Raw genomic sequence first — 24,970 nt, 5'->3', positions numbered from 1 at the left:
TTTTCCTACTTACTGGGAAAATGGGACCAAATTAACATTATTTGGAAATTCATTCCACATCCTAGTCTGGGTTCACAAAAGAGAAAGTCCAGACAGATGAGTTTCTGGCAAAAAGGACCTCTTCTAAAGTGTTACTCCTGCTGATCTGAGTAACCTTGCAGGTTCATAACCAAAAGTACATAGGAGTACCCTTAAAATGTCCAGAAAGGACTGCTGAGGGCAGTACGTCCAGCCTGGGTAAAGTAAAAGCTTTACAAAATTTCAAAATTGTGATGGAAGAAGCTGGAACGAACCCTTCTGGAAGAAAATGACAGACATTGGAATGTAGCACCTTACTTAAATTTGTTTGGAGACCTATACCCCAGATTCGTTGTGTCAGGGCAGTTCTAGCATTATCAAATCCTAATGAGCACAGACTTTCCATAGAGAAGCCTGGCATTTAATTTTATCTAAGGCTTTTTTTAAGCCATGATGACTTAAAATGATCTCTAATCATTTTAATGAGGCTAAACCTATAGGCAACAGAATTAACTTGAGCCAGAAGGTAAGAAGAAGGTACCATGCTCTGGTATCCAATGAAACTATACCTATTTCTACCTGTAGAATAGCATTTTTAATACTGTTTGGTGCCATCAATATGGCTCTAATGAACTTATTCTGAATGATTTCAATAATATTAAGCTTAGCAAGGGAGCAGATTTGAGAGCCATAGAGAAACTGAGGGACTACCTCAGCCTGAAAGACCTTGCAAGCTGCAGGAGTATAATGGGCTCCTTTTGAATGGTAGAATCTTGCAATAGCTGATGAGGTATGCTGTGCAACACTTGCCTGGTAAAGAAAATGAGCGTTCCAGGATAAGGAAGCATGGAACTGCACTCCAAGGTATCTATAGGTGTGCACCTGTTCAATTGGAGTCCCATGTATTTGCCATTAGTGAATCTTATAATGGTGTTGGGCAAAAACTAAGAATTTTGGCTAAGATCAAGTGTAGTGAGAGAGATGAAAATTAACATACACATCAACAACTGAAATCCTTGAAAATGTAACGTTAATTTGGCTCATGCCTTCATTGTGCAGGAGCTATCTGTTTCCTGGTGCTTTTTTCTCACAGCACCACCCAATATCACAAAACCCAGAGCTCCTTCTTAACAGCCTGTGATATCCACTGGGCACCTTCTTCTGCAGAATGCTGGGGTAGTTCAAAGTGAACCGCACTACTTCAGGTATCCATGTAGGCATGGATCATATTTTATCACAATTCCCACTAGGAAAAACTCCCTTCAGGCAGAAAACTAGCATAATGAGAGCCAGCGTGGTGTAGTTATTAAGATGTTGTACAGTGGAGACCCAGGTTCTACTCTACCCTCAGCCATGGAACACTCAGTGGATGATAGTGGGCCAGTCACTCTCTTTCAGCCCAACCTACATCACAAAGTTGTTGGGGGAGAAGCAAAGGACTTTACTGGGCTTAAATATAAATTCATAACAAATAAAAACACTACTAAATAATAGGGCTCAGGCTGGGGTAGTATTTCTGGCTGATATGCTAACTTTTTAATTATAAGACGTTTATTTTTATATGATCAAGCAGGATAGTATTTATCATACCCCTTCAGAAATTTTCTGCCTTGGAGGGCCACCATGATATATTGCAAACTAATTCTCAGAAACATGCACACATAGACATGCGTAAAAACAACTTGGCTGTAGGTCATTCTCACTATGTAGTGGTGGAAACCCTTATTTGACATGTAGAATCTCCCCATTGGAAACCTGGCAGAAACGTTTTGAGAACCAGTATGGTATGTTCAGTGGTTAAGGTGAGCCTAGCCTCAGTCATGGAAGCTATCAGTGGGTGACTTTGGGCTGACCACATGGTTTCAGCTCAACATTCCTCATACAGTGGTGGTTTTGGGGAAAAATAGGTCTTGTACTGCGTTTAAGCATATACCAAATAAAAAGACTAAATATTATCTGATCTCTTAAGAGAGACTTGGAGATATAATAGATGATGTAGGATTAAGATGATATTATATTGTTGATTTATATCCTACATTTCTACTCAGAGTACTCATTGGTTGCAGATGTGGCAGAGAAGATCATTGGCTGGTCACAGTAGGAGTCAGACTGAGTAGTGCCTCTGGGTATCACCTTGATGGGCTAGAACCAATGGCAAAACCTCTCAAGCCAATTAGTCCACTTGGTTAAGAGTGGGTGTGAATTGCTTTTCTGGCTCTGCTCAGAAATCATAAAGATTTCTCTCTCCCCTCCCTGTGTCAAGTAAGACTGTGTACACGGAGAAGACTTCATAGATGTCCATATGCCTCATATAGGGATTACAGGTGGAATAAGAAAGCTGTAGCACTTTGTCACTCTGCAGCCAGTGATGCCACTTCTGTGCCTTTTTAATTGTAAGGACCACCTTCATGTGATTTAATACATGCCACTTCATGCTATGAAGACAATGCAAACAATTATGTATATGCTTCCTTCTGTTATTTTGGATAGGTGGGTGGATGTGGGAGTTGAAACTTGCCTTAAATTCAAGCAGGGCCTCAGCCTTAACATTTTGGTTTCCTAGGTTATCATTTTTAATGTTTTATCATGACCAGGTAATTTAAGATGTAGAAATTGACCAGAACTTCTTTGGAGCCTTGTAGACAAACTGATATATTTACACAAAATATCGACAGGTTTGGGGAAACTCTTGGTGTTGATAAACCACAAAAGAATACAGAGATAGGGGGAGAACCCCAATAGCAGACCAAACATGCCCAGTAATATTTCAGGAGGCTGGAGGCTAGGTTGTGAAGGATTGTTAGGGTTGGGAGAAGGATGTGGGGCAGCTGGAGGTATTCAGGGAATCTGAAGGTGGACTAGGAAACTGTGAGTGGGGACAGCTATGCTGAACTCAGCAGGGATGAATGTGGAAACCCGGAGATGCTGGGGAATATGGGGGAGTCTAAGGAAGGAGAGAATCCATGGTGGGTAGAGCAAGTGAGTAGAGCAGAGAATCGCTGGAAAAACAGCAGATGGAAAGAAAAGGGAGTTGTGAGCTGCAGTTTTTGTGCCATACAGCTTGGACAACAGGCTAAACTGCTAATGATTTAAAAGGAAGCAGAGGCTATCAGTTTCCTCTTAGCCAAATCCAAGGTAGGAAGTGTGTGACCCCAGGGGGAAGTTTAACTTCTGTGGTTTCATATAACTTGTCACCATAATGGAGCCAGTTTATGGTTAATGAATTAAGCATGAGGAATATTCCTGGGTATATAAACCAGGGAGGAAAAAGAAATAAAAAACCGAGAGAAGGAACTCTGTGAAGTAATTAATTTTATAAAAAATATTTACATTATAAACTGAATCCCACTGTACCATCTAACTGAAACAGATCATCTGGCAGTTTAATTTTTGTAGCATCTTTTTAGATTGTTTCAATTTTTTATCACTTTCACTGCTGAATGTATTAGTATAGTATGAAATCAAGTCAAGCTGAAATCAAGAGGTCAAGCTAGTCATGCAGTGGAGAATTCTAGACATACTAATGTAAGGAAAGCTGTCATGTACGACCTATGTATTTTATTTAAATGCTCCATTCTAATACCTCCACCAGAGTCTGCTTTTGCAGTGACTAATTTACACCTCTGTTTTGGATAAAAGAGAAATGTTAAAGGAACTGGCCTTGTTTGGTATGAGTGATAAATCATCTGAAGTTGACCTCAATTCTTTTTATTTTAAAATATGCAAAACTGGCTGTACAGAAAGATTTTTTTAATGGTTTGATGATATAACTATAAATAAGACAGAGGACAGCTCTGAAGTTATGAATACAAAGATTCCCTTGTCATGCTTTTGTTGGCTTCATAAATATATGTCACTCAGGTTGCAAAACTGATTTAAGAGAGGAAGAATACAAATCTTGGTCATGCATCTTATGCACTGATCTGAAGTTTGAAAACAAAATCAAATAAAGCCATGAACCTAAAGCCATGTCATCCAAAGTAATATCATTTAATTACGATGAAGATTCTCAGTCATCCAGGTGGAATTATCTATGGGTTGAGTCATGGCAACTGGATTTCTTTCTTTTTGGTAGAAACGTTTTGCTGCTTGGACAAGCAGCGAAACGTTTCTACCAAAAAGAAAGAAATCCAGTTGCCATGACTCAACCCACAGACATCATTTAATTACATTCAGCTAGACTTTCTCAGGTGACAGGCTTGAGGTTACACAAGACAACATGTAGACCTAGAAACCTGTTCATCCCAAAGATCGTATTCTCTCATAGATGTTGTGGGGTGAAAACTGAAAATGGGTGGAGCCAACACTATATGCAAACCACTTTACAAAGACCAACTTCTATGTGCCTAATTTATACACACACACACACACACACACACTTCATTCTACACATGCATATAGGCACACTAGGATGTTTTTGCTATAACCATTGAGAGTAAAGGTTTCTGTAGCTCTTATGACTTTGTCTTTTCAAGCCTTGAATTCCAGTTGTTCCTATAATTATGGTAGCTTAATTGAATATGTCTTCTGAACTTCCCTATTATAGAGGCTTTCCCTAGAAAATTTTCATCAAATAAATTCTTTTTCTTTTTCTTTTTTTGGATTTACCCTACAGATCCCCACTCTTCTTTTCTGGGTTTCACGAAGATAATTAGCAGAAAGAAAGCAAAAGCTATGTTTTTCCTACCTAGTTTTCCTACTGTCACCTCTATACCCCTTTCCTTCCCCTCCTCCAAATAAAACCTGAAGCATTACTATACACAGAGCATTCCTTCCTATTACTCCTTTTTCTGTGACTGCATTCACAGTTGACCCGCAGTTTGCTTTTTTGGATATACTGTGCTACTAAAATGTATCTTTTAGCAAAGCCCAAAATCTTTACAAATGATCTCCCAAGCAGAAAGACATTCCACTAGCCAGACTATTTCTTTATAATCTTTATGTGTGCTCTGCTTTTGTGTATTTCAGTAGGCGTGCTAGTTTCTGGATCAATGGCTGTGCTGACTGAAGATGATGAGAGATGTAATCATATATAGGTTGAGGCATCAGGACAGTCAAGGCTGCCCTGAAGCCTTGGTCTCACCATTCAACATAGTGGAAAGCATATAAAAATGTCTATGTGCAAAAATTAATATACAAAATAACCCTCAGATATTGAGGCTACCATTTATTCCTAAAGCAGGCTGACATTATTTCTTCAAAGTATATGCAGTTCAAAACTATGCATGTCGAGTTCATTAAAAAAATATCAGGCAAGAACTGTTCTGTTCTGCAGCTGAAACAGTCTTTCCAATTAAAGCAGAATGACCTTTCTATGCACTTGAGCATCTGTTAACCACAACCATAAGAAGCTATATGAATACTACTTAAAACTTTATTTATGAAAGGTTTGCTTACTATTTTAGCAATAGAGAGCAGCTACTTCAAGCTATATTAATGAGGAAAGTAACATTTGAAAACTGTCTATATTTACAGAGTGTGCCAGGAATAGAAGGTCCTCAAGGCCCACCTGGAAAAGAAGGTCAGCGGGTGAGTAAATATGGCAACAACTGGCAGATACTAATTTCTCATGCTATGTGTGCTTCAAAATTGGGTTATCACAAAAACCTTAGGGCCTCAAACACGTACAGCACCACTCTGCAGTTACAGTACAGTATTAAAGCAGATCAACTTGGTTCAGGCTTCTGAGCAAGCCTGTAAAAAAAATGCTGCTGCTTTATGAAATCCACTTATTAATATTAATGCAACTTTTACAGCAATAGCACCTTTTCCTTCAGACTTACACAGGGGCCCAGAGCATTTCTTCCAGGTAGCTTTCAAAGCATGCACAACACTGATTTCTCTCAGCATTCTTTTTAAGAACATAAACCAGCCAGCTTAGCACACTATGCAGGTCAGCTTATGTTTTTGTTGAGCTTAGTAATGCTGAAGTGACTAAAGAAAATATTGCAAAAATATGCAGTAATTGCTGATAACTGAAGTTCATCCTGAACTCACAGCATAAATATGTTTGGATCTGGCCCATTTAGTGTGTTATCATTGTAAGGTGTAAGCACCTGAAGCACTGTTTATAGGTTTACATAATGCAGTGATTCTAGATGAAAAGAAGCCTTCCTTTTGAAATGAAAGCAACTTAAAAGGTCAACTCAGTGCAAGCAGTAAAAATAGTTCAAACAAACATTATTTTCTGAAACATTCTATCAATGTGTTAGAGTGTAGCAAGAAGCTTAAAATAAGTAACTTTTTTTAGGAAGCATTTAAATGCTCAGTCTTTGATTTGATTAAAAAAGGTATTCAGCTTGCTATTCTTACTATTTTGTATATATGAATATTAGCAGTAGAATTTCCTTAAAAGTTGAATTTACCAAAGTCATGTCTCACTATTATTACCACTTTGGAAGAGAAGAAACAGTGTTAAAGAAAGTAATCATCCTCCATTCTGTACTAGATTCTAAGGACATTAGATTCTCTTCAGATAATACCCCAACTTCTAATTAAAAGTCCTTAAGGAAAGAAGGATGAAAATTGTGTTACTGTTTAGAATTTTAGTATTTGGTTCTTAGTTAAAGAGTGTACATATAGGTAAGTGTTACATTTCAAAAGGTAGAATGATCTAGACTTTGGATGCTCCTAGCCATAATAAAAACTTTAAAAATTATGATATTTGAAAACAAAGTTGTAACTTGAATACTTTTAAGCAAAATAAATTAGCACATGTCTAAAACTAAAGTCCCAGTCAAGTGGCTTTCCTATTTCCCCACAGTCTTATGATTGGCCTTGGCATTAGGTAGAAAATGTCTTATCTTTGGTCATATGTAATTAAAGCAGTTATAACCACAATTTTCTTACATCCCCAGCCAAATTAACAGTCCTTGTACTAGGAATGTGATAGGGACGCGGTGGCGCTGCGGGTTAAACCGCTGAGCTGTCGATTGGAAGGTCGGCGGTTCGAAACCGCGCGGCGGGGTGAGCTCCCGTTGCTCGTCCCAGCTCCTGCTCACCTAGCAGTTCGAAAACATGCAAATGTGAGTAGATCAATACATACCGCTTCGGCGGGAAGATAACGGTGTTCCGAGTCGTCATGACCCGGAAGTGTCTATGACAACGCCGGCTCCAAGGCTTAGAAACGGAGATGAGCACCGCCCCCTAGAGTCGGATTCGACTGGACTTTATGTCAAGGGAAACCTTTACCTTTACCTTACTAGGAATGTGGACTATACTTTGGAGCTAGAATTTAATCCTTTCCTTATCTCTTTATTTTTTTAAAGAAAGAAACCAATCTTTAGAAGTACTACATTTGTCTTACTTGCCACAAAAATGATGGAATGGCTTAGGTGGGTGGCAGATTGTATCAAGTGTACCTACTGACTTAATGCAGATAGCAAAATTGTATCTACTGACTCCTCTACATTTTATATTAAAATGATTTTAAAAATTAATAACATGGTCATCATGTCATCTGACAGCTGAAATTTGCAAATTTGCTAGATTCCTGTATATAATATCATGACTTTGTGGCCATTTTCATTAAAAAAATATTAAGGTATTTTATTTTTTGAGTTTGGTGCCTGCAACTTCTTGTGCAAAACTGTCCTGCCTGAAAAAAAAAAAAAAAACCCTGACATCTGCTTTTCTGAATAGTTTTGGATTATGAGGGGTGGGTGGGAATGGAGAGAAAAGAGAGCAAGGAAAAGTCCTTTTCCATTAGTGAAATTGTGCTTGTATACTATTGGTTGTCTGTTGTTAACAAAACACTGTTGAAGTTTTTTCCACATAGATCTAGAAAAACAAAGGTTCAACAAGAACTACTTTTGCATTTACTTACTGGCTTTAACTAAGATTACTGCAGGGTTGTATCTTTACCAAATACTGTAACTGGATTTTCCGTTGCTGCCTCCTCCTCCTCTTTTACTTTTAAGTTTCAGCTAGCTGTTTCTTTCAGTTTTGCACATTTATTCCAGAACAAGCAGAAGTTACCATAGAAACAAGGCCTCAAATTCTCAAGTGTAGAGTAAGCATTCTGAGTTTTGAAAAAGAAGTGCATTACAAATTCTGAAATGAAAACTGTTGTCTTTTCAAATTTTTCTTCTAAAAGATTTACTAGGATCTTGCAGCTGGAGGCCTGCCTATTTAGCTCAAAAGAATTTCAGATCTAGGCTCCAGAACAGACTTTTCTTCTGCTATTATTTATTAGTTCACTACAATTGATACCAGTTCTCCTACTGTAGCTGCTAGTGAGGTGGCAAAGGAAGGAAAAACTACGCCTATGGCATCTACAAACACAAGGCTATTTTTACTTCTGAAAGTGTATGAATATGATCCCTATTGGGCAAAAGTTAGCTTTAGAGGATTACAAGTAGTCCTTGTTTAGCAACTACAACTGGGACCAGCAACTTGGCTGTTAGTCTAAGTGGTCACTAAGTGAAACCGCAACTGTGCTTATGATCTTACTTCAGCTTTCCTTTGCTTTACAACTCTGCAAAGGTCATACATGTGAGCATTGGTCATAAAGTTACTTTTTCATCACTGTCTTAACTATGAACAGTCACTGTATGAGGCAGTTGCTAAAGAAGGACTAGGTAAAGTAAAGGTTTCCCTTGACATTAAGTCCAGTCGTGTCCGACTCTAGGGGGCAGTGCTCATCTCCGTTTGAAAGCCAAAGAGCCGGCATTTGTCCGTAAACACTTCCGTGGTCATGTGGCTGGCATGACTACATGGAACGTCGTTACCTGCCCGCCAAAGCGGTACCTATTAATCTACTCACATTTGCATGTTTTCAAACTGCTAGGTTGGCAGGAGCTGGGACTAGAAACGGGAGCTCACCCCATCACGCAGATTCGAACTGCCGACCTTCCGATCGGCAAGCTCAGCAGCTCCGCGGTTTAACCCACAGTGCCACCGCATACCTGTACTTAAATTAGGAAAATAAAGTAGTAAAGGAAAAGGATTGAATCCCATTCCCCAAATCGTAGTATGAATCGGGGGTTGGGGGGAGGGAACATAACCAGTTTTGAGAGAGAAAAATGTAAGCTTCAGATATTCCATCATAAATTTCTTACATGTTTTTTAGTTCATCCCTTAGGTTCCATGGGACTAGGTCACTAAACTAAGCCAGTCTTCCAGGACCTTTGACATTTGTCCAATTCAAAATAAGGTCTTGGCTAAGAATTTGGTAGATAGAAATTGAATAGAATAGGAAGACTATCCCCATTACAGTCTTTTCAGAGGGGCTTGTGTAGGCAAACATTAGCAAATCAGTACACAGAAATGAGACAATACTGTATGGAGCAATACATTTTGTCAAGATATTTCAAAATAGCTTCTACCCTTATTTCTATTGTTGCATGTGCATTATTTAATACATGTATTAGTAGTTTCAAGTCTAATTACCTTTCAGGGGTTTCAGTGATGAGCCAGGATATTATTTGTATCATCCTCCATTTTGCTCTGTCATTTCCATGAATTAATCCTTCCCCGCACTATTTAAAGTTAATGTAAGAAAAATGAACATGAAAGCCGATTAAGAGAGGTAATGGAACAACTGCAGTTTCAGTGGAATCCACATGAAAGGCCATTTCTTTTTTCTGAACTCCAAGCATGTGAAACTTTCAGTGCAGTGGACTTTCAAATCGCATTACCTCAGTTCAGATTCATTTAGACACAGCTGAAATGAAGCTTGCAATACCCTAGACTAAATCAAGCAGAGATGATGAAAATTTTTACAACGTTAATACTGCTGAAAAATGAGGAGCTTTCCTGGATCCATTTAATAGGTCCTTGTTAATGAAAAGGACTCTTCTAGTAAACATTCCTCCTGCCCAGAAAACCCCCGAGAACTGGCTATTATTACATGAATCCAGTGGTTGCTTTGCCTTAACAGAAAGTACTGCCACATGCATGAGACCAATCCCTGTTTTTTATTGAACCCTCATATACACTTATCACCCCTCCTCCTAGATTCCGGGGACAATTTGGAATAGAATCAGATTTGTGATCATGTATTTGAAAGCAGGGATTTCCTTATAAGCCTTATCAGACTTTTAAGCCACCGCTGGTGAAGACTACTGCCTCTACTACTGTTATATATTATTATTACTACCACTACCATCACTATGTTTATTAGGCTGCTTGTTGTTATGTAACAATGCCTGTGATAAACCAATCATACCTGGGCAGCAAAATTCAGAACCACCAAACAGAGACCGGTATATTTCCTACTGTCTACTGGTCATCCAAATTTTTGCAGCCCAGATATTGTAACTCTAACATCGAAGGTATCTAGGGAACATTGTAGTGATTCAGTGATGTTTTGCTTAGAGCATTAGGAAATGGGGCTGTTACGATTTCTTCTGCTTGTAAAATCCTGAGCTGAGTGTGGCGCCATCCACACACAATTAGGAAATACTGTATCAGCAAGTCTAAAGGAAAATACCAGACATTTCATAAAAGTAACCATCAAGGAAGTCACATTCTAAAGTGATCTCCTATTGCTCCCTTCTGTCTCATGTGCTCTGAAAACAGTTGATATCCAGGAATTGGAAGCAGGGGGACAACAAGAAGAATTAATCTTTATACTATAGACTGCTGATGCACAACCAGAGTTCTTGAAAACATGGGGACCATAACAGCCATGGCAGCAATCCCCACAGCCTTTCAGAAGTTGCCACTAAATTGTAATTATTAGTGAGACAAAAAGAGGAGATTATTAAATATCAGGAAGAGTAACTATTTTTGTCACTTTTTTGTTGTAGCTATACCTATTTCATGGATTTTGAGCACTGGCATGCCACACAGGAGACATGTGTTGTCCTTTATCCCCCAAATGTGGACAGCGCTGGAATAGAAAGAACCCCAAGAAATCAGAACAGAATATTTCCCCTTCAGCTTAAGAAACTGCACATACTTAAATCAGTTGGAGCTTCAGATGTTTTGGCTATGTGTAAATATTTTGCTATTTGAAAAACAGCAGAAACATGGAAAAGAAATTGAATTCAGGAAGGCACACATACCGTCTGGATGCAAATCTTGAATGTTATGGTAGATATTGAAAAATGTTAATCTCATTATAAATTTATTTTATTTTATTTTATTTGCTGCCCAACTCCAGTGGACTCTATGATTTATTGTCCCGATAAACTAGAGTTTCAGTCTATTTTCAATTCATCAATATAGCGTAATAGCAAAGGAGAAGTATTTGTCCCAGCATGATGTTTCTGGTGCTCTGGTGCTTTTGTCTTCCCATCCACAACTTCTCTCACCTAGGGAATTTCTAGATAAGACTATCATTATTCAATCATCCTGCTTTATTTACTGACTGTTACAGGAGTAACCTGCTTACAGTCCTCCCATATTTCTCCTTATTCTTATCCTTGTTACAGATAATCTGTAAGGAGAAAGAGATGCAATAAGAATGTCTTGGACTGCTAGCACTTCCAGACGTTGCCCCTAAATAAGATATATCTTCACATTTCTTGTTATTAATAGAGCTCAGTAGAATTGTCCTTCCTATACCACAGAATCTTGCAAGAATGGAAGGAGAAGGCTAAGCATTCTGCTCAGAGAGGTGGTCTGAACATTGTATGCTCCATAATTCTTAGGGTGGGCTTGCTCACCGTTTTGATATGTGGGTCATGCAGGGAGCAAGGCAGGTGAGAAAGCGTTGGTTTGGTTTTGTGTTTTTCCCAGCCACTCATTATTTAACAAGGAACAAGACATGTGTACCAAAATCTTTTCATGATAGTTCTTGCAGAACTTCTAGTGAATGCACTATGTGTGATTAACTAGTAATGGGTTGGGGTTTTTTTTACACTGCTTTCTTTTCTATGAGTCATAAAAAGTAGGGAAAATGTTAACAAGCTTTATTGATATAAATGAACTTTTACTTCCATAGCATATTTGTTTATGTATTCTGCGATGGGTCTTTTATGGACAATTACACTGACAGTAATCAGTATATTGGCGTAGAAACAATCTGAAAAAATATTATGCTTCCTAAGCTACATTAGCAAACATTTTTTTTGAAAAATTAATTTACAGAGAATTCGGTTCTGTTTTACTGCACCTGAATCACATTTGTCCATGCCAGTCAAAATCCTATCATGTGCTTAATACTTCCCAGCTACTTCTTTAGTTTGTGCTTAAAGTGTTAGTCTAAACTTTACACAGGCAGTCAGGAACTGGAAAGGTAATCAACAGAGTGTCATTGTTCAGCAGCATCAAAATTTTTAACAAACCCAAATTGCTTTGAATTTAAAACTCACATTTCATCCTATACTTCAAATGGCACATTTAATTAATGAATTGGATGGGAATCCAAGGTTCATATCATAAAAAGCCTGGTTCAGAAGCTCTGATCATGCATAGATTCCACTGCATGCAAGACCTTTTCCATTTGCTTTAACGGTGATGGTAATAAAGTTTATCTTTCTCTGAATCCTTGGAACTCCACTGCCTGCAGGGGCATATCCCTTCACTTTAGTGATGTAGTAAGGTTCATTTTTCTCTGAAAGGCTCATCTGAATTTAATATTGAATGTACATTGTGACACATCAAGCTTTTTGAATTATAGCCAAATATTGAAGTAATATAAAAAAAGCCCCACTAAATACTTTTCAGCCAGTCATTTTTTTTACAAATGTGTTGTGACATTGAGGTGCACCTTGAACATCCTGAAGACTATTGTAATATTTATAATACAACCCTGTTTTATAATTAGTTTCACCTCCTGGTTTAGAGTTGCAGGGTGCAATAAAGTTAATCAGGCTGAAAAATGTTTACATATCTCACATATTTTTCCTCCTAAAGGACAAATATGCATGTGGAAGCCATCAAACAAAAATCATCAAAAGCTATAACTAAAATTAGGTTAACAAAAAGCACATTGACCTAAATGTGGATGGCCATATGTGAAACACATGAAAAATGTTAGAAGACACATGTCTGCTGAAACAATCCAGTGTTTCCTGGTCTTGGATATCCATAGAACTCTTCAATCCATGAAATCCAGATTAGTTGACTGTGAATCTCTGACAGTGACAGATGATTTGAATAATAGAGATCAATAAGTAAGAAGCACATAATTCAGTTCAGATACAACAGAAGTGAAAATCACCCTAGAAAATGGAGGCAGGTTATCTGTAAATCTGTAATGCACTGCCTATTTATAAGACTTACTATAGGATGACAAGTGTATTGTAATTCTTCCACTACCAATTCTGCCAGGTCCTCTCTGGTAATTCCTCTGGGTTTGCTGTATTTTGATAGATATCACATGAACATGATTTTATCCCTGAACCATAATTTGCAAAACAAGTGCTAATTAAAATTTTGATGAAGCAAACCTTCTTTTTTGTTTTGGAAAAAAAATCTTAAAGTGATTAAAACTACTTCATTGTTCATGGCATTTATTATTTCTGCTTTACAGCCGATTCTGTGTGGCTTCCAGCTTCAGTTCAGGAAGATTGTTTAGCTGCCATCATTCCTGCTGTATCAGTTTTCATATATACACAATTGTGCCTTCAAAGAGCTTTGATATAGACGGGAAAAACCATAAATTGGTCCTTGATCAGAATGGCCACTGAAAGGGTTAAAAGTAAAGCTTTCTGATTTTTATCCCCCAGAATTCAATATTGACTTTAAATCGATTCTTTTGACCACCATTGTTTTCTCTATTAGCTAACTAAATCTTTGGTGTCATTTTATGCTGGTGTCACTGAATAAATTCAAATCCTATTTAGAGTAAGAACATTATTTTCATCCACATGACCAATATAGGAAACAGCCAACAGAAGATTGTAAAGTGAATATAATGACCTGAAAAAAAGGCAGCACCTATTCAGATTAATTTTCTCTGAATAAACCAGCACTGGTGCAAAGGAAAGTACACACACTTCTGCCTTCTTCCTGTTTCATCCTTGTAGCAGACTACAATTCTGAGCAAGTAAAGTTGAACCTAACATGAAAGCTCTACTTTATTTGGAGCTATTTTTTTTAAATGGTGTATTTGGAAAACTTTCTGTCCACAGTAATTTGTGCAAAGCACTAAGCCAGTTTGCTCCAACCTGTTTTTATAGGAGAAAAGTGTCATGTATGATGCAGGGGCCACACGTTTCCAGTAGTTTTCTTAGAACGATTGCTCTGGAACATTGCCTTGATTGAGAGGATAGTCCTGCCTTAAATACTTGATATTTTTCAAAACCGTGTTCTTTAAACAAATAAATGGTTCTTTGCCCCCAATAATTCTTGCTCTCATATGTCTTCGTTTATCCAGGGACGACGAGGCAAACCAGGACTCCCTGGAAAAGCAGGACCACCAGGGCCACCTGTGAGTACCCACAAGGATAACATTAAACCTAGCTTAGTCCACAACCTATAGCAGATACCCAAGGGAAGTTGTGTGAGCAATTATTTTGTTTTCTCTGCAGAGAAACAAAGAGAAGAAAAATGGTTCAGGCATATAGAGAGGTTTGGGATATGGGTCTGATAGGAAAAGTAGGACAATAACTTCTGAAACTGGTTGAAGTGGAAGAGATTGGTGAGCATTTCAGACTATATACATTGTCTGAGAAATTTAACTACTTTACTTTACCCAAACCAATGCTGCTGTGTGTTTAAAATGGGATAATTTCTGACCCAGGAGGGCAGTTTCAAAGCTGATGATTGTTTGAATGGCAGAAAGGATTACAGCCAATACTGGAAGGCATCTTCAGCTGCAGATTAAATGAGTTTGCTAAAGAATTAAAAGAAAATTAAGACATACATGAGCTGTATTAAAGGAATTATACTGTGTTTTAATTCTGATAACAAGTATGTTGATGTGGTTTTGCTAGATGCCCATGGGGTTTTTTGTTAGATGCCCATGGATTGGAATCTGTGTTTGGTCATACAACTGAATCTTAAGACGATTCTTCAAATTATGGTATTACGGCTACCTCTATTTTTCTTGGTGTGCTACCTACTTGATTCTTCTGTAATCACTGAATGTTCACAGACATATTCTATACAGGCATAATTTTAGCAACATTGATAATATACTGTATCTGGAAAGGACCCAAATGATGTCACTATTTATTAAAGGTAAAAACAAGAATGTAATAGTTTGACATAGTTACACTGAAAATAAAAAAAACCCTCAGACTGGAGAAAACTTGCCAGATTGGAGTATATTATTCATTAATAAAATGAAATGGTGATATAGGGGTGTTCAGAACATTGTTGTTGTTGTTAGGAAAAAAAAAAACAGCCCATAAAAGCACGTGTCTCTTTCATAGTGATAATTAGGTACAGTACTTGCACTTTGAATTTCTAAAATGGTCATCCAAATGGCAGTAAAAAATACTTATCCAGTTATAGAAAGAAAAAAAAAAGTTTTCTTCAGAGCATTGTATAATTGACAGAATAGACATTATTCCAATCTTTTAGTATTATCCATTTCTGTTGTCCTTCTGTTGGTATATAATTCAAAACAGAAGCATCTACAAAAAATGAGTCTTCTGGGACAAAATTAATACATAAAATAATTCCTGTCCGAAATAAATTTATTACAGCATATGAACTCATCATATGAATCAATGCTGTATTATGAATGCCACATCTCCAGGAAATTAACTGAACCTACTCATTTCTTCCTAAAAGGACACAGAAGTGTCCAATAGACTCCAACATATTTTTGTTGAAGTAATAGTAATTTTAAATCTATAGAATTCTAAGATATAAATACCAAAATGTTATTCCACTGATGTTTCTCATACAAAATATTCCTGTTACAATTTCTGGAGTGTTTTGAACTTGAGCTAACATAGTCTTAAGTTAATTTTATTGTAATGTAATTTTTACAACAGTAATATATAAAGTAACAAAACTTCTTGGTGTGTGAAGAATGCTGTAAATATGGCACTTGTTCTTAGGATTAAATGGGTTCTAGGCTGGGACTGAGGTGGCTTTAAATCTTGGAAAAACAGTGTCATTACTAGATTCTACAGAGCTAAATACCAACCCATACTATGGATGCTGCCATCCATCTAATTCTTTTCTTAATATTAAATAGCTAATATAGTAGCACTTTATGTTAGATTCAAAAAAATAATTGGAAATAGTGAGTTTAGCCCAAGAGTAGAGATACCCCATCCTGATACATGGTTTTATTAAGGACCACTCAAAAACGGAAGGTCATGTCAGAGAGGTCAGACTAAATACAATCCCTGGGGAAGGTAATGGCAACCCACCCCAGTATGCTTGCCATGAAAACTAAATGGTTCCGTACAACCAGAGATATTTCGGTATACTATTTGAAGATGAGACTCCCAGGTTGGAAGATGGTCAAAATGCTCCTGGGGAGGAACAGAGGATACATTCAACTACCCCAGATGTGATGACGCAGCTAGCTCAAAGCCGAAAGGACGGCTAGCAGCCGACGGTGCTGGTGGTGAATGGTAAATCTGATGTTCTAAGGATCAACACACTCTTGGAACCTGGAATGTAAGATTTATGAGCCAGGGCAAATTGGATATAGTTCTTGGTGAGATGTCAAGATTAAAGATAGACATTTTGGATGTCAGTGAACTGAAATGGACTGGAACGGGCCATTTCACATCAGATGACCACCAGATCTACTACTGTGGACAAGAGGACCACAGAAGAAATGGAGTAGCCTTCATAATTAATAGTAAAGTGGCTAAAGCAGTGCTTGGATACAGTCCAAAAAACAATAGAATGATCTCAATTTCAAATTCAGGGTAAGCCATTTAACATCACAGTGATCCACATATACTCCCCAACCACAGATACTGAAGAAGCTGAAGTAGATCAGTTCTACGAGGATCTGCAGCACCTACTGGACAATATGCCAAAAAGAGATGATATTTTCATTACAGGAGACTGGAATGCCAAGGTCGGTAGTCAAATGACACCTGGAATTACAGGTAAGCATAGCCTGGGAGAACAAAATGAAGCAGGACATAGGCTGATAGAATTTTGCCAAAACAACTCACTCTGCATAACAAACACTCTCTTCCAAGATCCTAAGAGATGGCTTTATACATGGACTTCACCAGATGGACCACACCGAAATCAGATTGACTACATCCTTTGCAGCCAAAGGTGGTGGACATCTATGCAGTCGGTAAAAACAAGACCTAGAACTGACTGTAGTTCAGATCACAAACTTCTTATTGCAAAATTTAGGATCAGATTAAAGAGATTAGGGAAGATCCACAGATCAGTTAGATGCTCATTAATATTCCTAAGGAACATGCAGTGGAGATGAAGAATAGATTTAAGGGACTGGATTTATTAGATAAGGTCCCAGAAGAACTGTGGACAGAAGTTCACAACATTGTTCAGGAGGTGACAACAAAATACATCCCAAAGAAAGAGAAAACCAAGAAGGCAAAATGGCTGTCTGCTGAGACACTAGAAGTAGCCCAAGAAAGAAAGAAAGCAAAAGGCAACAGCGATAGGGGGAGATATGCCCAATTAAATGCAAAATTCCAGAGGTTAGCCAGAAGAGATAAGGAATTATTTTTAAACAAGCAATGCACGGAAGTGGAAGAAGACAATAGAATAGGAAGGACAAGAGACCTCTTCCAGAAAATTAGAAACATCGGAGGTAAATTCCAGGCAAAAATGGGTATGATCAAAGATGACCAACAAAGATGGCAAGGGCCTAACAGAAGAAGAAGAGATCAAGAAAAGGTGGCAAGAATATACAGAAGACCTGTATAGGAAGGATAACAATATCGGGGATAGCTTTGACGGTGTGGTCAGTGAGCTAGAGCCAGACATCCTGAAGAGTGAGGTTGAGTGGGCCTTAAGAAGCATTGCTAATAACAAGGCAGCAGGAGACTTTGGCATCCCAGCTGAACTGTTCAAAATCTTGCAAGATGATGCTGTCAAGGTAATGCATGCTATATGCCAGCAAATTTGGAAAACACAAGAATAGCCATCAGATTGGAAAAAATCAACTTATATCCCCATACCAAAAAAGGGAAATACTAAAGAATGTTCAAACTATCAAACAGTGGCACTTGTTTCACATGCCGTAAGGTAATGCTCAAGATCCTGCAAGGTAGACTTCAGCAGTTCATGGAGCGAGAATTGCCAGATGTACAAGCTGGGTTTAGAGAAGGCAGAAGAACTCGGGACCAAATTGCCAATATCCGCTGGATAATGGAAAAAGCCAGGGAGTTTCAGAAAAACATCTATTTCTGTTTTATTGACTATTCTAAAGCCTTTGACTGTGTGGACCATAACAAATTGTGGCAAGTTCTTAGTGGTATGGGGATACCAAGTCATCTTGTCTGCCTCCTGAGGAATTTGTATAACGACCAAGTAGCAACAGTAAGAACAGACCACAGAACAACGGACTGGTTTAAGATTGGGAAAGTAGTGCAGCAGGGTTGTATACTCTTACCCTACCTATTCAACTTGTATGAAGAACACATCATGCAACGTGCTGGGCTTGAGGAATCCAAGGCTGGGGTGAAAATCTGTCCTAACAGCCAGGAACCACGCTGAGACAAGGAATAGGTCTCTAGTGTTTTATTACTGTTACGTAACAGAAAATCCTAACAAACTGAAGAAGCGTGGGAAAAACCCAGACATATAAACCCCAAAGGCTAAGGCGGGCCCGATCTGTGTCTCTTTGAATGGCTACCTAATTCCTCAGTACTACGCATGTGCTTTACAGCCTGGATGGGAGCCCCCTGCTCGCCATCCTTACTCATGACAAAATCTCTGGAAAAAAACATTAACAATCTCAGATATACAGATGATACCACTTTGATGACTGAAAGTGAAGAGGAACTGAGGAGCCTTATGATGAAGGTGAAAGAAGAAAGTGCAAAAGCTGGCTTGCAGCTAAACCTCAAAAAAACCAAGATTATGGCAACCAGCTTGATCAATAACTGGCAAATAGAGGGAGAAAATGTAGAGGCAGTGAAAGACTTTATTTCTAGGTGCAAAGATTACTGCAGATGCTGCAGCCAGGAAATCAGAAGTCATTTAATCCTTGGGAGAAGAGCAATGATAAATCTCGATAAAATAGTTAAGAGCAGAGACATCACACTGACAACAAAGGTCCGCATAGTTAAAGCAATGGTGTTCCCAGTAGTAACATATGGCTGCGAGAGCTGGACCATAAGGAAGGCTGAGAGAAGGAAGATCGATGCTTTGGAACTGTGGTGTTGGAGGAAAATTCTGAGAGTGCCTTGGACTGCAAGAAGATCCAACCAGTCCATCCTCCAGGAAATAAAGCCAGACTGCTCATTTGAGGGAATGATATTAAAGGCAGAACTGAAATACTTTGGCCACATAATGAGAAGACGGGACACCCTGGAGAAGGTGCTGATGCTAGGGAGAGTGGAAGGCAAAAGGAAGAGGGGCCGACCAAGGGCAAGATGGATGGATGATATTCTAGAGGTGACGGACTCAATCTTAGGGGAGCTGGGAGTGGTGGTGACTGACAGAAAGCACTGGCGTGGGCTGGTCCATGAAGTCACAAAGAGTTGGAAGCGACTGAACGAATAAACAACAAAGGGAAGCAGGAAAAGAAGATGCTGATAGGCTCATTGTGTACACCACTGTGTCTCCTTGCCCACTGAGTTTCCTTTAGTGTTCATTTATATCATAGCAATAAAGCATTCCAGAGGCAGGATGGAACAATATAGAATAAGAGTTGGTAGCACCTAGCCCATTTGAGCTGTTCTTGAAAGAGTTGAGTACCATCGACCCAGTTAGTAATTCTATGGAAGATCATCAGGAAACTTCCCATGTCTAGCCTAGAGTGGACAGTTGAAAAACCTCCCAGAAAGTAGCACTGGACAGTTTTGTTGCCAAAAGACAATAACATAGTCCTATCCATGTAGTCATCAAGAGGCAGGTTCAACTCAAGGGAGATGTTACTTTAATGTTTAAATGAAACTAGTTATGCACAAATGCATGTGATAAATAAATATGTTCACAATTGTGACTGTTAAATATAAGACATATTGTGGTAGGTATAGCTTTGAGCAAGATGAACAAATGCATCTCAGATAAGGTTTCCCTGCCCTGGCTGCCATTATTGCTTATCTCCCACTTCAAAAGGACTTTTCTGTGTCCTGACAGAGTGAGAAGATCCATCTGCAATTAGGGGTTCAGTGAATAGGTCAGCTGGGGATGAGTGGTAAGTTGTTACAAGGGAGGTAAAAAGCACATTTTAATGAGATCATTACAGGTTTATGTGCCTAGGGCTATGGGAGTAATTATCATTGCTCATAACTGATCCAACTAGGATGGGGAATTTTCATCAAGCACTAAATAAAATCATGATTTAAAAAGTGACTATGTAGAACAATATATAGCCAAACAAACATCAATTTCACAGTATCCAAAAGCTGCCTAATGTTTGAAGTTTGTCTGATATGTTTTCTAGTAAACCCAGAACATCTTTTACTCTTACTCTACTCCTGTTGAAACTATGAGCCCAGAGCAATGGCTCTGACAAATGTTGAATGATTTTAGGACCATTTCTGTCCTATCTTAGAGCGAAGAACCATGCTGAGATGGTATCTTGGTCTCTAGTGTTTATTGTCCTACTCTAGTAGACAGAAAATCCTGCCAAACTGAAAGACTGTGGGAAACCCACACAGATAAACCCCAAAACTCAAGGCAGGTCTGCTCTGAGTTCCTTTGAAGGAAAGTTCAAAGCCTCTAAACTACGCATGCACTTTTCCCCCTGGATAGGGGCCCTCCCCTGCTCACCATCAGTACTCATGACAACTTCATCGTTTGGCAAAGAGTAAATAGTTTCCAGCACTCGTAACTAGCTGAGAGCAAATTGATAATTTAGTAAACAGACCTGGTGACTTTGGTTAACCCACTGTTCAGTAAGAGTTCTCTAATTCTCACTAGACCAAGTTCAGATTCCACAGAAGGAATAAATAATATTAATTGCTTCTGTTCAAAACCATGGTACTTGTCTCAGTTTACTTCTGTTTTTCTTTAAAAGCCTTTGAGAATCAGTAATTATGAACACGAATTGTGATTTTCTTTCTAATACAACATTTTTGGATTCTGTTTTGTTGTCACTTATATTGTTTTAGAGGTATTTCCATTATTATATTGCTGTGAATCTATTCTATTCAATGTTTGGGTCATTCAAGCTGAAAAAGTATTCAAGAAGCTCATTTTTTAATGGAACAGCAGCTCCCTCTAGTGATTTTTTTCCCTTCACACTCTTATTAATGCTGGAAAATCTTCATTAAACAGACCATCAAGCTGTTTTAGGGCTTCCTCAGTCATCTCACAAAATAAGACAGAACAAATGTTATTATATTAATTAATTATTTTAACAAATTTGCCAAGTGTATATTGTTGGGGAGAAAAATTTTCACTGTGTATGCATTCTCAGCAAAAGAGACACATTTCTAATTTGATTTGATATCTGCTTTTAAAGCAAATATTTAAAAATTTAATATCAAGCAAAATATTTTTCAGATTTAAAGATTAATTCATTACTTCATAATGTAACTAAGATTTTCTGTTTGTTGATACAATAAGCCAGTTCATGGCTGCAATGCTAAACAAGGAGCAAAGAAATTGGGGTTCAAAACTGTATTCAGGGTATTTCAATACTATCAGCATTTCCATTTCTGAAGCCTCTGCAGTACATATTAAACCAAATTTGGTTTTATTCAAGGGTTTTTTTTCAAATATACTGTATGCTAATATTAAAATACTATAACAATGAACATGTCCAGACTTTGGGGCTAGACTTCGTAGCAAAGAATATCACAATAACATTGCCTCGAATACCTAGCTGACCAAAAGCTGAATGTGCCACCCCTGGTTTTTAACTAATGTTGAATTAACAACAATTTTTTCATCCCCACTCCATAAAAAGGAAAGAAAATAACATGCTGGTGTTGTTCACATAATCACACACTTGAACACAATCTATGCATTTGGATATATTTGTTGGAAAAGCTGCTGTGAAGAATAGCAGTAAGGGAATATTGATTGATTGATTGATTGATTGATTTAAACATCTCTGCAAACACCATGCTGCCATGCCTACACCTCAAAAAGTTCTACAGCCCATGTTCTGTGGTCAGTATAGCAGTAGAGATCCATTAAAATGCCTATGAGCATAAGGGTATATTATTTTACTAGAGGAAGTAAAGGAAGATCAGTTCCAAACAATTCATATAAAAAGCCCAGACATTGGAAGGCAAATGAATAAGATGTCAAACCTCTGGAAGAAGGAAAGAAACTTGATTGCAGCTGCTGTGAAATGGTTAATTGGATACAGGAGGTAAAAGGTGGGGATGCTGTTGCATTTATTTCAGAGGGAAAACAGACTGCCCTCAGAGGCTGCAAGATCATAGCTGAGGTTCCTGATATACCAAAAATATGATGTAGAGGAAAAGTGATCCTTTAGAAAAAATGTGCTTAGAGGAAGAAGCACACATTGCTTCAGAGAGGGAATGACTACAATGCCATTTGAACAGCCAGTAGATGAAACGTTTTGTGGGCAAATTAAAATAAACATCTGGAAGTGCCTTCAGTGAGTAAAAATAGGCCAATCACTAACCAATTGTACAGGTTTGTTGTGGGGAAAAAAATAAAAGCAGAATAGAATGGAAGAAAATGAAAGGGAGAGAATGTAATGAGAAAATAACACAAGCAAAATTTGAATGAGGAATGAAGAACGTTCAGTTTCAACCTAACAGTATCATCTATATTTCACTGTCATGTTCACATATGCTACGGTGTTTAGTGATGTATCTAGGAATACAGCCTATTAGACCATCCAGTGATATTTTCCTGTGAATGGGTATGTATAGAATTGTACTGTTAGTGTATAGTGTTCTACATGTTTTCTTCATTGTTGAAGTTCTAAGCAAGTTCTAAGTCTTACTTAGAAGAGTCACATGTTACAAAGTTAACTGCATTAAAGGGCCCTTCATTGTATTTTGAAAATAGGCAATCCTGAGCTCCTACTGTCTTTGCCCCTCCATCCATCAATACTTGTATGAGGAAATAATCAGAATGGTCACTGAACGTTGCTTTTGTCTTGCTTTGATTATCTTAATTATGTTGAGCCGGATTGAGCCAAGTAAGGTGTACTGTATGTAGTTTCTAAAGAAATCAACAGCACAAATCATATCTAACTTAAAATTACAAAATCATGAAGTTGGAAAGGACCATTTAGGGCCAAACTCCCACTCAGTGTAGGAATCCATCCTCAGCAGATGACTTTCTAGTCTTAACTTGAACATACCCTATGAAGAAGAGTCTAACGCCTGCCTGGGTATTTGGTTCCATTGTCAGACTGCTCCTACTGTGAATAACTTTTTCTAAAAGTCAAACAGAATCTTATTATTATACCGGACTCTGCCAACTGGATGTTCTTTGGCATTTTTCTATATGACATCTTTTCATGTACTTGAAAAGCATTGTTCTCAGTCTTGTCTTCTCAAAGCAATAGCCATCTCTTTCAGTTCTCTTTATAGGACTTAATTTCTAGATTCAGAATCATTGTTATATAAATCCATTCCAGTTCTCTGAATCCTTCTTAAAGAGTGGAACCCATAACAGGACTTGGTACTTAAGGTGAGGTTTGATCAAAGCTTAATTTCTAGACGTAACTCTTCTGTATCGTCCCTTCTTACAACTGCATCATACTTCTGGCTTATATTCAGTTTTCATTCACCTACTATTCCAAAATCGTTCCCACAAAACCGTTCTCACAAATACTATTACAGGTAGTCCTCATTTGATGACAGCTGCTAGTGAGGTGGCAAAGGAAGGACAAACTGTGACTATGGCATCTACAAACGGGAGGCTACAGTATATTTACTTCTGAAAGTATATGAATATGATCCCTATAGGGGCAAATATTATCTTTAGAGGATTACAGGTAGTCTTCGTTTAGGGACTACAATGGGGACCAGCAACTTGGTTGTTAAGCAAAGTGGTCACTAAGTGAAACCACATCTGTGCATATGATCTTACTTCAGCTTTCCTTTGCTTTACAGACCTGCAAAGGTTGTAAATGCGAGGATTGGTTGTAAAGTTACTTTTCAATCACTGTTGTAACTGCGAACAGTCACTAAACGCAAACAAGGCAGTCACTAAATGAGGACTACATGTACATATCACAAGTCCTATACCTGTGCATTTGACTTTTGTTTTCTAAATGAAGAACTTTGTATTTGTGGCTGTTTTAATTTAAATTTCTTACTGGCAGCTCATTCCTCTAACCTATTAAGATTATTTTGAAATTCACTTCTGTTTTCTGAGGTTTTCTGAGGCCCACTCAATTTTGTGTCATCTATGTATCTGATAAGAATTCCTTCAACTTTTTCATTCAAATAATAAAAATATTGAAGAGTTAAGAGCTCAGAATCAAACTTTATGGTACTCCCTTCAGTACCTTTCTTTAGTTTGATAAGAACTTTGAGTACTTTCAAACCAGCTTTGTATCAGCTGAATTTCACTAGCTTGCTACTCAAATAAGTATTTTTTCAAATGCTTTGCTGAAATCAAGACTAGTTACATATATAGCATTTCCACACACTATTAAGGAAGTCACTAGATAAAAAATGAATTAATGTTAATTTGGCAAGATTTGTTCTTGGGAAATTCACATTGATTGCCTTCTAGTAATTAAGTTTTCAAAGGGCTTATGGTTCAATTTTTTTAATGATCTGCAAACTCCATTAGCAAACTCCTGTTAGCCTCGTGTTCCATTTACTATAGTGGGCCGAAGTGGAAATACCTCAGTCTACATCTTCTAAGTTCCATGTGTAGATCAAAACCTGATTTATGTTACTTAATAGTATAGAAGCAAATCTGAAAAATATTAGTGGCAACATTTGATAGATCCCCTTTTGGGCAGCCGTCTCATGCTTTCTAAACCCATAAAAAAGAAACACTCATTTTAAAATTAGGGTTCTATTGAACTTTGTGT

The 24,970-nt window shown here is 37.9% G+C and overlaps 1 protein-coding gene across 1 annotated transcript in view; it reads left to right on the top strand.

Annotated features, from left to right (window-relative positions):
* COL19A1 (collagen type XIX alpha 1 chain) overlaps window positions 1-24,970 on the top strand; it is a 182,591-nt gene that overhangs the window by 95,569 nt on the left and 62,052 nt on the right. Inside the window, exons 15-16 of the mRNA XM_063313353.1 lie at window positions 5,494-5,547; window positions 14,288-14,341. Of these exons, the coding sequence (XP_063169423.1) occupies window positions 5,494-5,547; window positions 14,288-14,341 (108 nt within the window). The remainder of the gene's footprint in view (window positions 1-5,493; window positions 5,548-14,287; window positions 14,342-24,970) is intronic.

The sequence above is a fragment of the Candoia aspera genome, chromosome 1 (assembly GCF_035149785.1).
Source record: "Candoia aspera isolate rCanAsp1 chromosome 1, rCanAsp1.hap2, whole genome shotgun sequence".
NCBI lineage: Eukaryota > Metazoa > Chordata > Lepidosauria > Squamata > Boidae > Candoia > Candoia aspera.
This window is presented reverse-complemented; position numbering and strand designations above follow the sequence as displayed.